We start from the raw sequence: 13,034 nt of genomic DNA, 5'->3' as shown, positions 1-13,034 counted from the left end.
AAGCATTAAAAATTCCTGAAGTTAAAACGAAGTTGATAACAGCATAGTACTTTTTCAGTGTCGGTGCTTTTTCAGGCTCTCGATTTTTTTTAACCTTTTTTCTCCTCTGTTGACTTTTTATATTTTTAATTTAAAAAGGAGGTAAAAGAAAGCTTAATTTTAGACGTTCGTGGAACCTGTTAAAAATTAGGGAGTCTTTGTGTTATGATTTGGAGAAAATGTCATTATGTCCTGCTGTGCTAGAGGAGTGTTAACAAATTGTAAGTGAAACTGAGGAAAGGGAAAGTGACCTCCAAAAGTGTGCCTGACATGTCACCCACCTGCGCTGGCCTGCGTGTTGTATCTACTTAACCACCGTTCGCGGGCCTTGACCGCGCCGGGGAGAGGAGCAAAGAGCGCGACTCCTGGGGTCCGAGTCCCCCGACCTGCGGAGCGCGCTCGGGAGCCGCCAGCCCGCCGCCCCCCTCTGGCTGCTGATTGGCGGGGCGGCCGCCGCGGCAGCATCTCCAGCGAGCGGGGCGCGCCGCCCTCCGGCAGCCGCGGCCCCGGGATCCTCCGCTCCCTCCCGTCGACACCGCCGTCTTGCCCTGCGAGCCGCCGCGTCTCCGCCCGCCGCTGCCGTCCGGTCCTCGTGGCGGCTCCCCAGCAGAGGGGAGGTCCAGGCCGCCGGTGCCGAGCGGGGCAGGGAGGCAGGGGACCCGCGGCGCCATCCCGGCCCCCGAAACGCTGCGGTCGCCGCGCCCCAGCCGCCAAGACGCCTCGCATCTTGTACCGTGGGAAAAGCGGGTCTTCGTCCAAGATGGGCCGGCAGGGCCTGGGGGGCGCCGGCGCTGCGGGGCGCTCCATGCAGCGCTCTCAGAGCCGGAGCAGCCTCACCGCCTCCTTCGAGGCGCTGGCCGGCTACTTCCCCTGCATGAACTCCCTGGAGGAGGACGAAGGAGGTGAGCCTCTGGCTGGCGTTTCTGTTCACCCCTCGCGTCTCCGAGAAGTCCGTGGTTGAGGGTTGGCGCGGGGCGCGAGAACTCGGCGGGCAGCGGTGCCCCTACCCGCCTTTGCTCGCGGGACTGCTGGGGCGAGGGACCCCCAGAGCGCGCAGCCCAGCCAGAAGTTGGGTTCCCTGGTTCTTGGAGAGCTCCACATGCGCTGGCTTGGGGAGCGGCCTTCCTAGTGAGGTTGAATTACCAAGTGCTTGCAAGTTAAATGAGGCTGTAGGCTGGTGGGAGGCGAGGTAGCACCAGTGCACCCCGGTCGGTCCCGCGGTCTCAGTATTAGCATTTGGCATCGAGAACAGAAATACTCAAAAATTAATGGGAAAGGCCGCAGCACAACTTTGAAACAGGAATCTCAGCCTCTGAAATCCTAAGATCCGGACGAGGGGAAGGGTGATTCAGTGGACAGGTCAAAGGGTGACGGTACCAAAGGTGGGTTTGCGCTGAGGACACTTGGCCCTGTTCACAGGGCACAATACTGTGAATCTGACCGCCGGTCTTTGAGCGATAAATGATGATCATTCCAATTAAGCTGATGAGATAGACGGGGAAGGGGACTCACTATTGTTAACTTTTCAGCAAGTCATTTGAAGTTCTTCATAAAGTTTTGAATAATACAACATATATTTTCTTCATGAAGAACTCTCCTATAAGTTTGAACAAGTAACACTAAAAATGTAATTCGTAAGTCAAAGTAAGAATTGACAGCCAACAGCATCCCAACATTTGAAATATTAATTTTGAAATATTAATGTATTGATATGTTAGTTGCAAACTGTTCATCTTCATACATGTATCTGGTGTAGATCAATTAGCATCTCATGTTAACTTTGTTACTGTATATAATATTTATTTTGCTTTTATTCTGTGACAATCAGTGACCTCTTAGGAAATCTATAGTGAGCCCTGATCTAGAACAAAGAACCAGCTCTAAGAACAGGTGGAAATAATTTTCTCCCTACTTTTCCCAGGGAGGTAGAAGATGGAGGATGAATAGTGTCTGGAAAATGGTCTTCAAAGCAAAGTGGTCTTCACTAATTGAAGCTATCCGTATTTCTTCTAGCTTATTGGTGCAATATCAGTTTGCTATAGATTAATACAGGTTTAATACTTCCCTATATAAACATGACTTAATTTTCATATTAATCCTTTGCTGTTCTTGTTTGTACATTTACAATTCACTTGTTTTCTATTGTTTAAAGTCTCAGGAAATGTAAACAAGTCTAGAAACTGGAAAATCAAATTGTGTAAATGGATGATCATAATTAAAGCTAAAGCTTTCAGTATTTATTATTAATCAGATACTGTTTAAAGAACTTGGCACGTTTTTACACTTTTAGGCCCACAACAACCTTATGAGGTAGTGCTTTTATTATCCCCACTTCACGAATGAGGAAACTGAGGCAGAGAGAAGTTCAGAAACTTGCCCAAGATCACCCAGCTAGTGGATAATAGTTGGCATATGAACCCAGGCAGCCAGCAATACAACCTATACACTCAACTCCAGGCTATACTAGATTATTATTTGCATTATTATTAGCATTTGGCATCAAGAACAGAAATACTCAAAAATTAAAGGGAAAGGCAAGAGCAAAACTTTGAAACAGGAATCTCAGCCTGTGAAATCTTCAGATCCAGATGAAAGGAAGGGGTGATTCAATGGACAGGTTAATAATACACTTGGCCACAATCACATACCTAGTAAGTGGCCAAGCTAGAACTCATATCCTGGGGTGCCTGAAAATACACATTTAAATAAAACTCATGATTATACACTAATTTCTCAGCTTTTAATTTTTATACCAAGTCTTCAGTCTTAAGTTTGCTTCAGATAAATGATGATCATTCCTTCTCAAGTCATAACTAGAATTGTTGGATTTACAAAATACCATCCTAAAAGCCTTCCTGAAATAAGAAAAGCTTATATAAATATGAAAATTTTTCAAACTTTAAAGTACATTCACTTAACCTTGCCTCAATACAGACAAATCCCTAAGGAAATTCATACATCTACATATGGGAAATTGGGACAGATTTCTGTCCCATAATATGGCTTCTAGAGTTGCCAAGACAAAAAATATTCATAAGGAAGCCAGCGTTTTTAAAATGAAGAATAGTTCTCTACAAGTAACTAGGGAGTAGGCACTCCTTGTAAATGAAGGTCTTTCCACTGGGTTACAGTTGTTTTATAGCCAAGAGAAGAAATCATAATTTTTTCTTTGATTTTGCAATACTCCAACCACCCTTGAGTCCTGACATTTTTTAGGCTATTTCAGTATACTCTGCAGGGTTGTAAAAGTCAGAAATCACTGTCTGGAGCAGTGCCTCTCTGCAGTTGTTTTCTGATAGGACGCCCACACAGGACATGTGAAGTGCATGTTGGTAGCACATGCTCATGAGCTCACTCAGGAATATGTTATTATAGTCATAACTGTGAAATCCATTCTAATTTGTAAAGACAAGTAAATGCATTGCAAATGATGATTTCACACTGGTTGAGAACAACTTGTCTAAAGAGAACAGTAGTCTACTAATCAAGTGATTTGACTAAATTAACTGATCAGTTTCATAAGGCTGGCTGATTTTAAAGCTGTTTTTTATTTGTATTTTTTTTTGTCTCTTCAGAAATAATGCAATAGCTAGTAATCTCAAATGTACTCTGTCTTCCAGTTCCATGTCCTCATTTTATTCTTGTACAGCATACCCAGACATTACCATTCTACACAAGAAGTGCCAAAAAGTTTATTGAGAGGCCATATTCGTTTCATTTCTTTGTTCTTTCAAAATATTTACTGAGGCTATTGCATGTGTTAGTAGCTATGGCAGTCCCTGAATTAGACGGATATGCTTCTATCCTCTTAGAGCTTACAGTCTAATGGAGATCGATATTAATAAGAGTAGTTATGTAATTAAAGCTGTGACAGGTTTTAGGAAAGTGAAGTACAGAGTGCAATAATAGATTATAAGGAAAGCTAATTTAGGGATTAGACAAGGACGTCCTGAGAAAGTGAGGGTCAACCTGTATCTGGCGCCAGTGACAGCTCTCTGTTTCTCACACGCCTCCTGCACACCTCTGCAAACATTCTGCCTGGAGCCCACAGCTAGCGAGGCGTGGAGCCAGGATCTGAACCTCCAATCTGGCTCTGGAGTTTACGATCCTAAATCCTGTGTATATTGTTTCTTCATTATTACACAACAGTTTTTGTAATATGCTATGGTCTTGAAAACCAAACACAATAATAATAGCTACTGTTTATTGAGCACCTTCTATGTGCCACATCTCTTTCATGATAATTCTTCAAGGAAGTTACTATTCTCATCATTTTTCACAAGTGAAAACTGAGACTTAGAGAAGTTCAACAAGTTGGCCGTGGATTGTAAATCTCAATAGGGCTGCCTTCAGTGACAATGAAAGGGTCATTCCCATCAGCAAGATAAGATTGTTGGCTGGTCTTTGCAGCATCTTTTTGATATGCTTGCAGTTCTTTTTTATTTTATTTTGTTTTTTTTTGCCTCCTTGGATATATTTCATATCACTCTTCTCCAAATCTGAGTAGTTTTTTAAAGAAAAAGTAATAATAATAGTACCTTATATGTTATTTAACAGTTTAAAATAATGTTTATTGACCCCAATGAGATAAGTATTAGCTTCACTATACGGAGTGGTTGGCCCCAACATTGTGTTTCCCTCCCTCAGGTAGAGTATTACTGTATGTAGAATTTTTTAACATTGTAGATAATTCTAAGAAAGAAGGAACCACTTCAAGGAAAAGTTGCCATTTTTAGTAGGAGAAGCAACCCTGTAACTTCCCACCCATTGATCCCAGGGTAAATATTTATGGTCATATAACATAGAAAAATGGTACATTTCCTAATACTTGGTAGATCAGGCTTTCAGAGTACATCATAATGTCAGTGGTTCTGGGCTCGTGGTTTTGTTCAGTTATGCACATATAATATGCGATAAATTTGATTTGCTTGATTTTCATGGCCTGCCTTCTTTGGTTAAAATATGGCTTGGTAATCATACAGAAGAGATCCTATCAACTTAATGCTATCTAACTGAATAAATGAATTAATTTAACTTATTTTATATGCTACTAACTTGAAATTAAATTATAGAAACTGTCTAAGAAACAGGAATAGTTTAAAAATCACCAGAATAACTGAGAAAAGTTTCTTTGCATGTGATAGAGAAGCTATGAAGAATGAATATAAAGGAAACTAAAGAGATCATAATAGACCTATTTAATTCTCCCCCACTAGTCCATGGAATCCATAAGAAGAGTATAAAAGACATTATCTTGGTCTTATCTTTGTATATGGTACATAACACACTTAATTCTTAATAAGCAGTCCAGTTTGATGAAAATGGAGCTTAACACTCCATTGGAATAAAAAATTCTCCATGGACTTAAATGTAATCCTCCTAAGTACAGATATCATGCCTAGCACAGTAGGTATTCAGTAAGTATCAATAATGACAGTATATAGTTTTACAATTCTTTTCAAGCTGAATATCAGTATAACTGCTACCCATTTATCCTGTTTTTAAATTATAATATGTGATCTAGACTTTTTAAAATTCAGTGATCTTAGTTTTTGCACATCTTCACAATGCCAATATTGGGGGCAAGACATAGATAGTTATAGTCTAAATATCTATCTCTTGGAATATTATTTTTCCTAGATTATTGTTGATTATGTATAATAAATCATTTCATAAATAAGTCCATACCATATTCAATAATAGCACAATATTTTTATGTTAGATTTACATTCTAGGCAGATAAGATAAAATGAAAGATTTTAGAATTCCAAAAAATAAAGAACAGTTCTATTCAGAGTGCTCATCACATATTACCTTTTTAATCTGAGATTCAGAATCTTTCACTGTTAACTGTCCAAACCATACCCTTAAAGTAATTTAGAACTTTCATACAAAAGTCAAGTAAACCCCACTTTGTTTTCATCCTTCAGCAGATTCACTAAATTCAAAACTAGAAATGGGGATGAACTATTCCGTGGCGACATCTCGTACAGAATGATGCCCAAAGGAAACCCACTACAGAGCCGTAATGGTGGCATCCCGTTGCTGCCAAGGTCTCTGGTTTGCCGTAAATCTATGATGTTCCTAAGTGGGCCCTTATCATTGACCAGACAAGACCATTCTATATATGTATCTTATCTCATATTGTAATGGTGTTTGATAGGAGAGGAGGGGGATTTACCTAGTGCGATGTATATATAATTGAACAATTAAAGAAAAAGCTAACATAATAATGCTAGTATAAATTCTAGTTATGAAATAGTATTTCTTACAATTTAGATTTTGCCTAATGAGACTAAAATGAAAGGACCATGTATTTTAGCTATTTCAGCGATCAGTTGTTCCTTTATTATCCTTGTGAATCAGGGACCAGGAAGGTAACATAATCAGTGAAGCAGCCTAGATGTAAAACAAAAGGGTAAAGCAAGGACTCTGAAAAGCTGGAGAAAGCTTATCCATCCAAAAGTAATGGTAATACTCAGTTCTGGGCAGTTGATGCCAAATTGAATATCAGCCTAGAGCTGGCAAATTTACTCTTCTTTTTTTCCCTGAGAGAAAAGCTATAAATTTTACTTAAAACCTTTAAACTTTTAAATGTTGACACCTAAATGAGAAAGTGTAAACATTATTATTTGGGCCAAACAAAACATACCTATTGACCAAATGTGGCCCAAACACGTGCCACCAGTTGGCAACTTCTGCTGAGGAAATGCTTCCTTCCCAACTTTTCTGTTCTCTTTCCTCCTTTCCCTTCTCACTGGCACCACGTTAGCTCATCTTTGAAATCATCAGAGTCTCTCAACCTATTCTCTACTTCTCCCCACTCCAGTCCAACCTCATTGACCCTGTCTCATTTCTCTTAAACATCATCTTGATCTTGACACTACTCTTCCTCTAAAAACTTCTGTAAATTCCCATCTCCTAATAAATAAAGCCTTTAGCCTGACATTCAAAGTCTTTCACAATCTGGTTCTTACATACTGTTTAGCTTCCCTGCCTTCCAAGGCCCTTTAGGAACCAAGTAATTCAGTAAAACTAAGCCTCCTTCTTGCTCCTGGCCTCCAAATTTTTGTTCATACCCATTTTTCATCTACATACATCATGTCTAATTGCCCTTCAAAGTTCAGCTCATAACCCATCTATTCTATGAAGTCTTTAGAAGCTGTATAAACTTTTGTAGGCAGAGAAAAGGTGAATGGGCATAGAATTAGACCTGGGTTGCAGTATCAGCTCCACCTCTTCCTAGTTGTGCAAACTAAAAGCAAGATACTTAATTTCTTTGAACTTTGGTTTCCTCATTTTTTTGTGAATTGTATATAATGATGCTTATCTTGGAGACATGTTGGGAACTAGTGTTATTATGGTTATTATTCCCTTATAAACCCATTTCAAAATATTTTTACCTTTTTCTGCACCTCTAATTTTGTGCTGTCCAATATGGGAAGCACTGGTCATATGTATCTCTTTAATTATAAATAAAACTCTTTAATTATAAAAAAAAATTAAATTAAATTAAAAACCAGTTCCCCAGTCACATTAGCCACATTAAAAGTGCTTAGCAACTTCACATGGCTAGTGAGTACCCTATTGGACAGTGTAGAATTATAGAACATTTCCATCATTCACACAAAGTTCTATTGGAGCACAACTCTAGATACTTCATACCACTCATATAGCACTTAGAATATATTGCCTTGGATTGCCATTACTTCCTTACTACCTTAACCTCCCCTACTAAATTGTAAAATCATCAAGAATTATATAATCAAAAGTTACATACATTTATTATTTCCCATGGTGCCTTATACCAAGTAAGTACTTAGCAAATATGTAGTGAATAAATAAATGAATAAGTATCTGGCTGGTTTCTATGTTCATATCATGGAATAGAAAGAAGCTATCAGCACCAGAAGGGACCAGATTAATTAAATAACTATTTCCATTCTTGCGGGTATAAGAGTGCTTGAAAGGGATGTGTTCTTTGTGCTACACATAGAAATTGGGTATACTTAGCTCCATGTAAACTATAAATATATATATTTCTAATATAAATTGTAAATGAAACATTTGTATGCAATGTGTTTCATTTAGGGTACCTAGAAACAGATTTTAGCAATTTAAGAGGGTATTTGCTAAGGGGTATTGGCCACAGAATCTCTAGGAAGACTGGATATCCTGGGCTAGAGGTTAGGAAAGTTGCCCCAAACCATACTGGAGAGCTAGTCCTACCAAACTCCCACTGCTGCTTGGCACAGACACAGCCTGCGCTGCCATCAACATTTGACGCTGAATCTGCATATTACTGTAGGACACCTCCTGGAAGTTAGATACCATGGTTATCACCCTCACTAAAATGGGAACCTGTTCTGTCTTGGTTTCTTTGCTTCCATAGCTCCAGTCCCAAAATTTAGGGCACTGATGTCTGATCAGCAGAACCTCAGCCATTTGTTCATTGCCCTAATTGCCAGGTAGGCTGGAAAATGAGACCTGACAATTTTAGCTTCTACAATTGAAGGATGGATTGTTTTCATACCTGGGAAGAGGGTTCAAAATGCTGGTGAGACAAAAACATTAACAAATATCCACATAAAATAATTACCGGTGGGAAAAAAATATTTATTTCAGCCTAACTACCTATTTTTTAATTTTTAATAATACTAGTTTTCTATTTGGTTATTTTCTTCTTTGCTCAATGAGCATAAACACACAGGGAAGGAAAAAAAAATCTATGAAAGAAGCTTCGGGTAAAGAACACGGCTCTCTTAATTTTAACTTTTTCTGAAAATTGGCCACCTAAATATCTATACACCCTCTGATTTTGCATATAGAACATAGTTAATCCCTCCCCAGAAAGACAATCTTTAAATATCTACTTACTGCATGCAGGTTGAATACAGGATCTTTGAGAGGGGTATAGTCCTCTCCCTCATACCTAGATGTGGCCTGTCATGTCTTAAGGCCCTATAAACCTAAGGACAAGCTATCTTCCTCCAATATATCCAATTGAAATGGTACAGTAGCAAAAGGACTACCAAAATAAAAATTCTCATTTCAAGAGGACAGAATAAGAAACACAAAGCAGTCAGTCATCCATATGAATGATCAAATCCCACTCAGAAAGAATGGCTAAGATGGACAGTAGAATACATTTCTTGTTTTACTCATCTGGCAACCTTGGGTCTGTTTTCTGTAAAGTGTTTCTTTGCCCTTTGTTCCTCCTGGCCTCTAAGATCTGCCCTGAAGAGACTTCATAGCTTCTGTATTTTGCTTCTTGCTAGTGCAGGTTAGGAAACTTAGTAGTTACTTGAAGGGCTGAACAGACTTTTGTGTGGGGGCTATTTTTTCTCTATACAGGCCCTTTAGAAATACTGTAGGCTTACAGTCTGTTTGATTCCACTCAGTTTCAGGTATGAACAATCCCAACTGAATACTTCACTGGGTAAAAATTTAAGCTTCAAGATTCTGTGCTTTTAGTTTCTAGCTTCTGTGCCCTGCCCACTTCCTTTGCTCTCAACTTCATGGCAACCACCTAGATATCATCTGAAAACAGTGGGTTGGATGGGAAGGCAACTAGTCAATCCAGTTTGGCCAGCAGGCTCTCCCCCATGTATGGCAAAGCCCCACTTATTTATGCATAGTTTTCTTCCTGTAAGTTTAGGATTGTCTCAGTTATTCCAGTACTTTTTCAAATAGGATTTGTATAGCATATTACAGTTTTCAAAATTCTTTAACATAGATTGTTGTAGCTGATCCTTATTCATCACTGTTCATTAAATACCACAACATGTAATGTATCTTGTAACATGGGCTGAGTATGACCTCAAGTTTGCATGAAAGAACTCAAGTTACTACCTGCCCAGAGTTTACAAAAGGCCAAACGGGCATTTGAACTCATATAATCTGATTCTAAATTGGCATGCTGTTTCCACAAAATGCCATCTCAAAATGGCTAACTTGAGAGTTAAGAGGTTGGTGGCATTTCATGTCCATTCGTGAGAGAAAAGCAGGCACAGATATCAGTGGACTGATGCATAGCTCCATTTTTTAAAAAAAAAGCCAAAATTTGGGGGGAATCAATTTTCTGAATAATTTGACTTTGAATCAGGACTTGATTATTTTCTAGTAAGCTTTGACTTGATCAGCATTAGTGCCATTATAACAACATCTAGTAGGAACAAGAAAGTTGTCATAAAAATGACAAGTCCCAAAAGAATAAAAATAAGAGCTATAATTTCTTGTACTGAAATGTGTTAAGAATACCAAAATGATAAACCTTAACTTTTATTTTTTTAAAAATTGAATGATCTCACTGTGAAAGAGTCATAAACCTGGTTTTATTTCTTGTTAAAAATCAGGATTAACAATTATAGGCACTCACAGTGGGAACACAATGTTCTGATCTTGTGACGTGGCCCCTTTGTTTTGTGAGAAACCAGCAAACTGTCTTCCAGAGTAGCTGCACCAGTTTACATTCCCACCATCAATGAATGAAAGTTCCTATTGCTTCTCATTCTTGCTAGCATTTAGTGTTTACAGTGTTCTAGATTTTGGCCATTCTAATGTGTGGGTAGTGGCATTTCATTTTAGTTTGCATTTTCCTGATGACTTATGATGTGGGGCACCTTTTCATATGCCTATTTGAATTTGTATATTTTATTTAGTGAGGTGTGTGTTAGGGTGTTTGGACCATCTTTTAATCAGGTTATTTGTTCTTATTTGAGTTTCAAGAGTTCTTTGTATATTCTTTTGCAAATATTTTCTCCCAGTCTGTTGCTTGTCTTCTCATTCTCCTGACAGTGTTTTTTGAAGAGCAGAACTTTTTATTTTTAATGAAGTCCAGCTTTTCAATTCCTTCTTTCATGGGTCATACCATTGGTATGCAAAAAGTCATTACCATACCCAAGGTCATCTAGGTCTGCTCCACTGTTATCTTCCAGGAGTTTTATAATTTTGCATTTTACATTTATGTTTATGGTTCATTTTGAGTTAATTTTTGTGAAGGTTGTAATGTCTGTGTCTAGATTCATTTTTATGCACATGGCTCTCCAGTTGTTCCAGCACCATTTGCTGAGGAGACTATTTTTTGCTCCATTGTATTGCCTTTGTTTCTTTGTCAAATATCAGTTGATTTTATTTATGTAGATCTATTTCTGGGCCCTGTGCTCTGTTCCATTGATCTATTTGTCTATTCTTTCACCAATACTATTCTATCTTAATTACTGTAGCATTGTAAGTTTTGAGGCTGGGTAGTATCAGTCCTCCAGCTTTATTCTTCTCTTTAATATTGTGTTGGTTATTCTAGGTCTTTGGACTCTCCATATAAATTTTAGAATCAATTTCTCGATATCTACAAAATAACTTGCTGGCCTTTTGGTTAAGATTGCTTTGAATACATAGACCGACTTGGGAAGAACTGAAATCTCAAAAATATTAAGTCTTCCTATCCATGAACAGGAAAAATCCATTTATTTAGTTCTTTGATTTTACATACAAGTTTTGTAGTTTTCCTCATTGAGATCTCATACATATTTTGCTAGATTTATACCTAAGTATTTTATTTTTTGTATCCTAATGTAAATGGTGTTGTGTTTTGTTTTTTGTTTTTTTCCTCTTATAAATCACAATATTACAATGTTTATTATGTAGTTTTGGCTCTTTGGGGTCCCTTGAGAGAATGGTATTGTGTTTTTAATTTCAAATTCCATTTGTTCATTGCTGATTTAAGGGAAAGCAATAGATTTTTTGTATATTATACTTGTATACTGCAACCTGGATATAGTCATATATTAGTTCCAGGGATTTTTATGTCAGCTCTTTCAGATTTTCTACACATTTATGGCCTTTGTAAACAAAGACAGTTTTGTTTCTTCCGTCTCAATCTCTATGCCTTTTATTTCCTTTTCTTCTCTTATTGCATTAGCTAGAACTTCTAGTACAATGTTGAAAAGAGTGTGAGAAGAAACATTCTTGCTTTGTATCTGATCTTGGTAGGAAAGTTTCAAGTTTCTCATTATTAAGGATGATATTAGCTGTAAGTTTTTTAAGGAATTTTTAATCAATTGTGGAAGTTGTCTTCTATTCCTGATTTACTGAGAGGTTTTATCATGAGTAGGTGTTGGATTTTGTCAAGTGCTTTCTCTACCTCTGTTGATGCGATCATGTAATTTTTTTCTTTTCTATTCTGTTGATAGGATAGATACATTAGTTGATTTTCAGTGTTGAACCAGCATTGCGTAACTGGAATAAATCCCACTTCTTCATGGCATGTAATTCCTTTTATACATTGTTGGATTTTATTTGCTAATATTTTGTTGAGGATTTTGCATCTGTATTCATGGGAGATACTGATCTATAGTTTTCTGTCCTTATACAGATGAGGATCAGGACACAAAAGGGTCAAAGTCCTTTTCAAGTCCACATACTGGCAAATCCACAGTTTTTCACAATGTGTTTGGTACTATTTGACTGCTGTGGGCACCATTTGATGAAATCTCTACTTTTCAGTGTGGTTAGTTTCAAAGCGACATGCTAAAAGATAGAGGTACATAATGTATATACTAGTGACTAGCTGTTTTCATCACATTTATTTAAATTTTACAATAAAAATATGTTACTTTCATGTTCCTGAAGTCAGAATTTAGCAATGAAATGGACATTTTCCCATTTTTCATGAGAATAAGAGAGAACAAATGATCTGAATCTCAACAATGTCCAGAGAATAATTTATTTGAAGTTTCTTTGGACATGCAGAGAGAACAGGAGATGATTCCAAGTTACTAATTATTCTGGAATCAGAAATTACTGTCCAAGATACTAACTGAAGATGGAACAAGTCTAAGCTTTGACATTGCTAGGATTTGGGTTCAAGTCTCATCTACATCACTTGTCAGCTGTGTGAATTAGTCAGTATTCTCACACAGTAAGTGATGGCAATAGTGCCCACCATATAACACTGTTATGAGGACTAGAGACAGGGAGATTTATATCCAAAGTGT

The 13,034-nt window shown here is 37.9% G+C and overlaps 1 protein-coding gene across 44 annotated transcripts in view; it reads left to right on the top strand.

Annotated features, from left to right (window-relative positions):
* RIMS2 (regulating synaptic membrane exocytosis 2) overlaps nt 1-13,034 on the top strand; it is a 578,477-nt gene that overhangs the window by 548,299 nt on the left and 17,144 nt on the right. The window contains exon 1 of one of the 44 annotated variants that reach the window (XM_036876407.2): nt 684-941. The exons of the other annotated variants lie outside the window; for them this stretch is intronic. Coding sequence (XP_036732302.1) covers nt 800-941 — 142 coding nt within the window. The 5' untranslated portion in view covers nt 684-799. Of the gene's footprint in view, nt 1-683; nt 942-13,034 lie in introns of those variants that run through there. 44 annotated transcript variants of the gene reach the window in all.

The sequence above is a fragment of the Manis pentadactyla genome, chromosome 3 (assembly GCF_030020395.1).
Source record: "Manis pentadactyla isolate mManPen7 chromosome 3, mManPen7.hap1, whole genome shotgun sequence".
Lineage (NCBI taxonomy): Eukaryota > Metazoa > Chordata > Mammalia > Pholidota > Manidae > Manis > Manis pentadactyla.
Note: the sequence above shows the minus strand (reverse complement) of the source record. Positions and strands in the feature narration are given on the sequence as shown.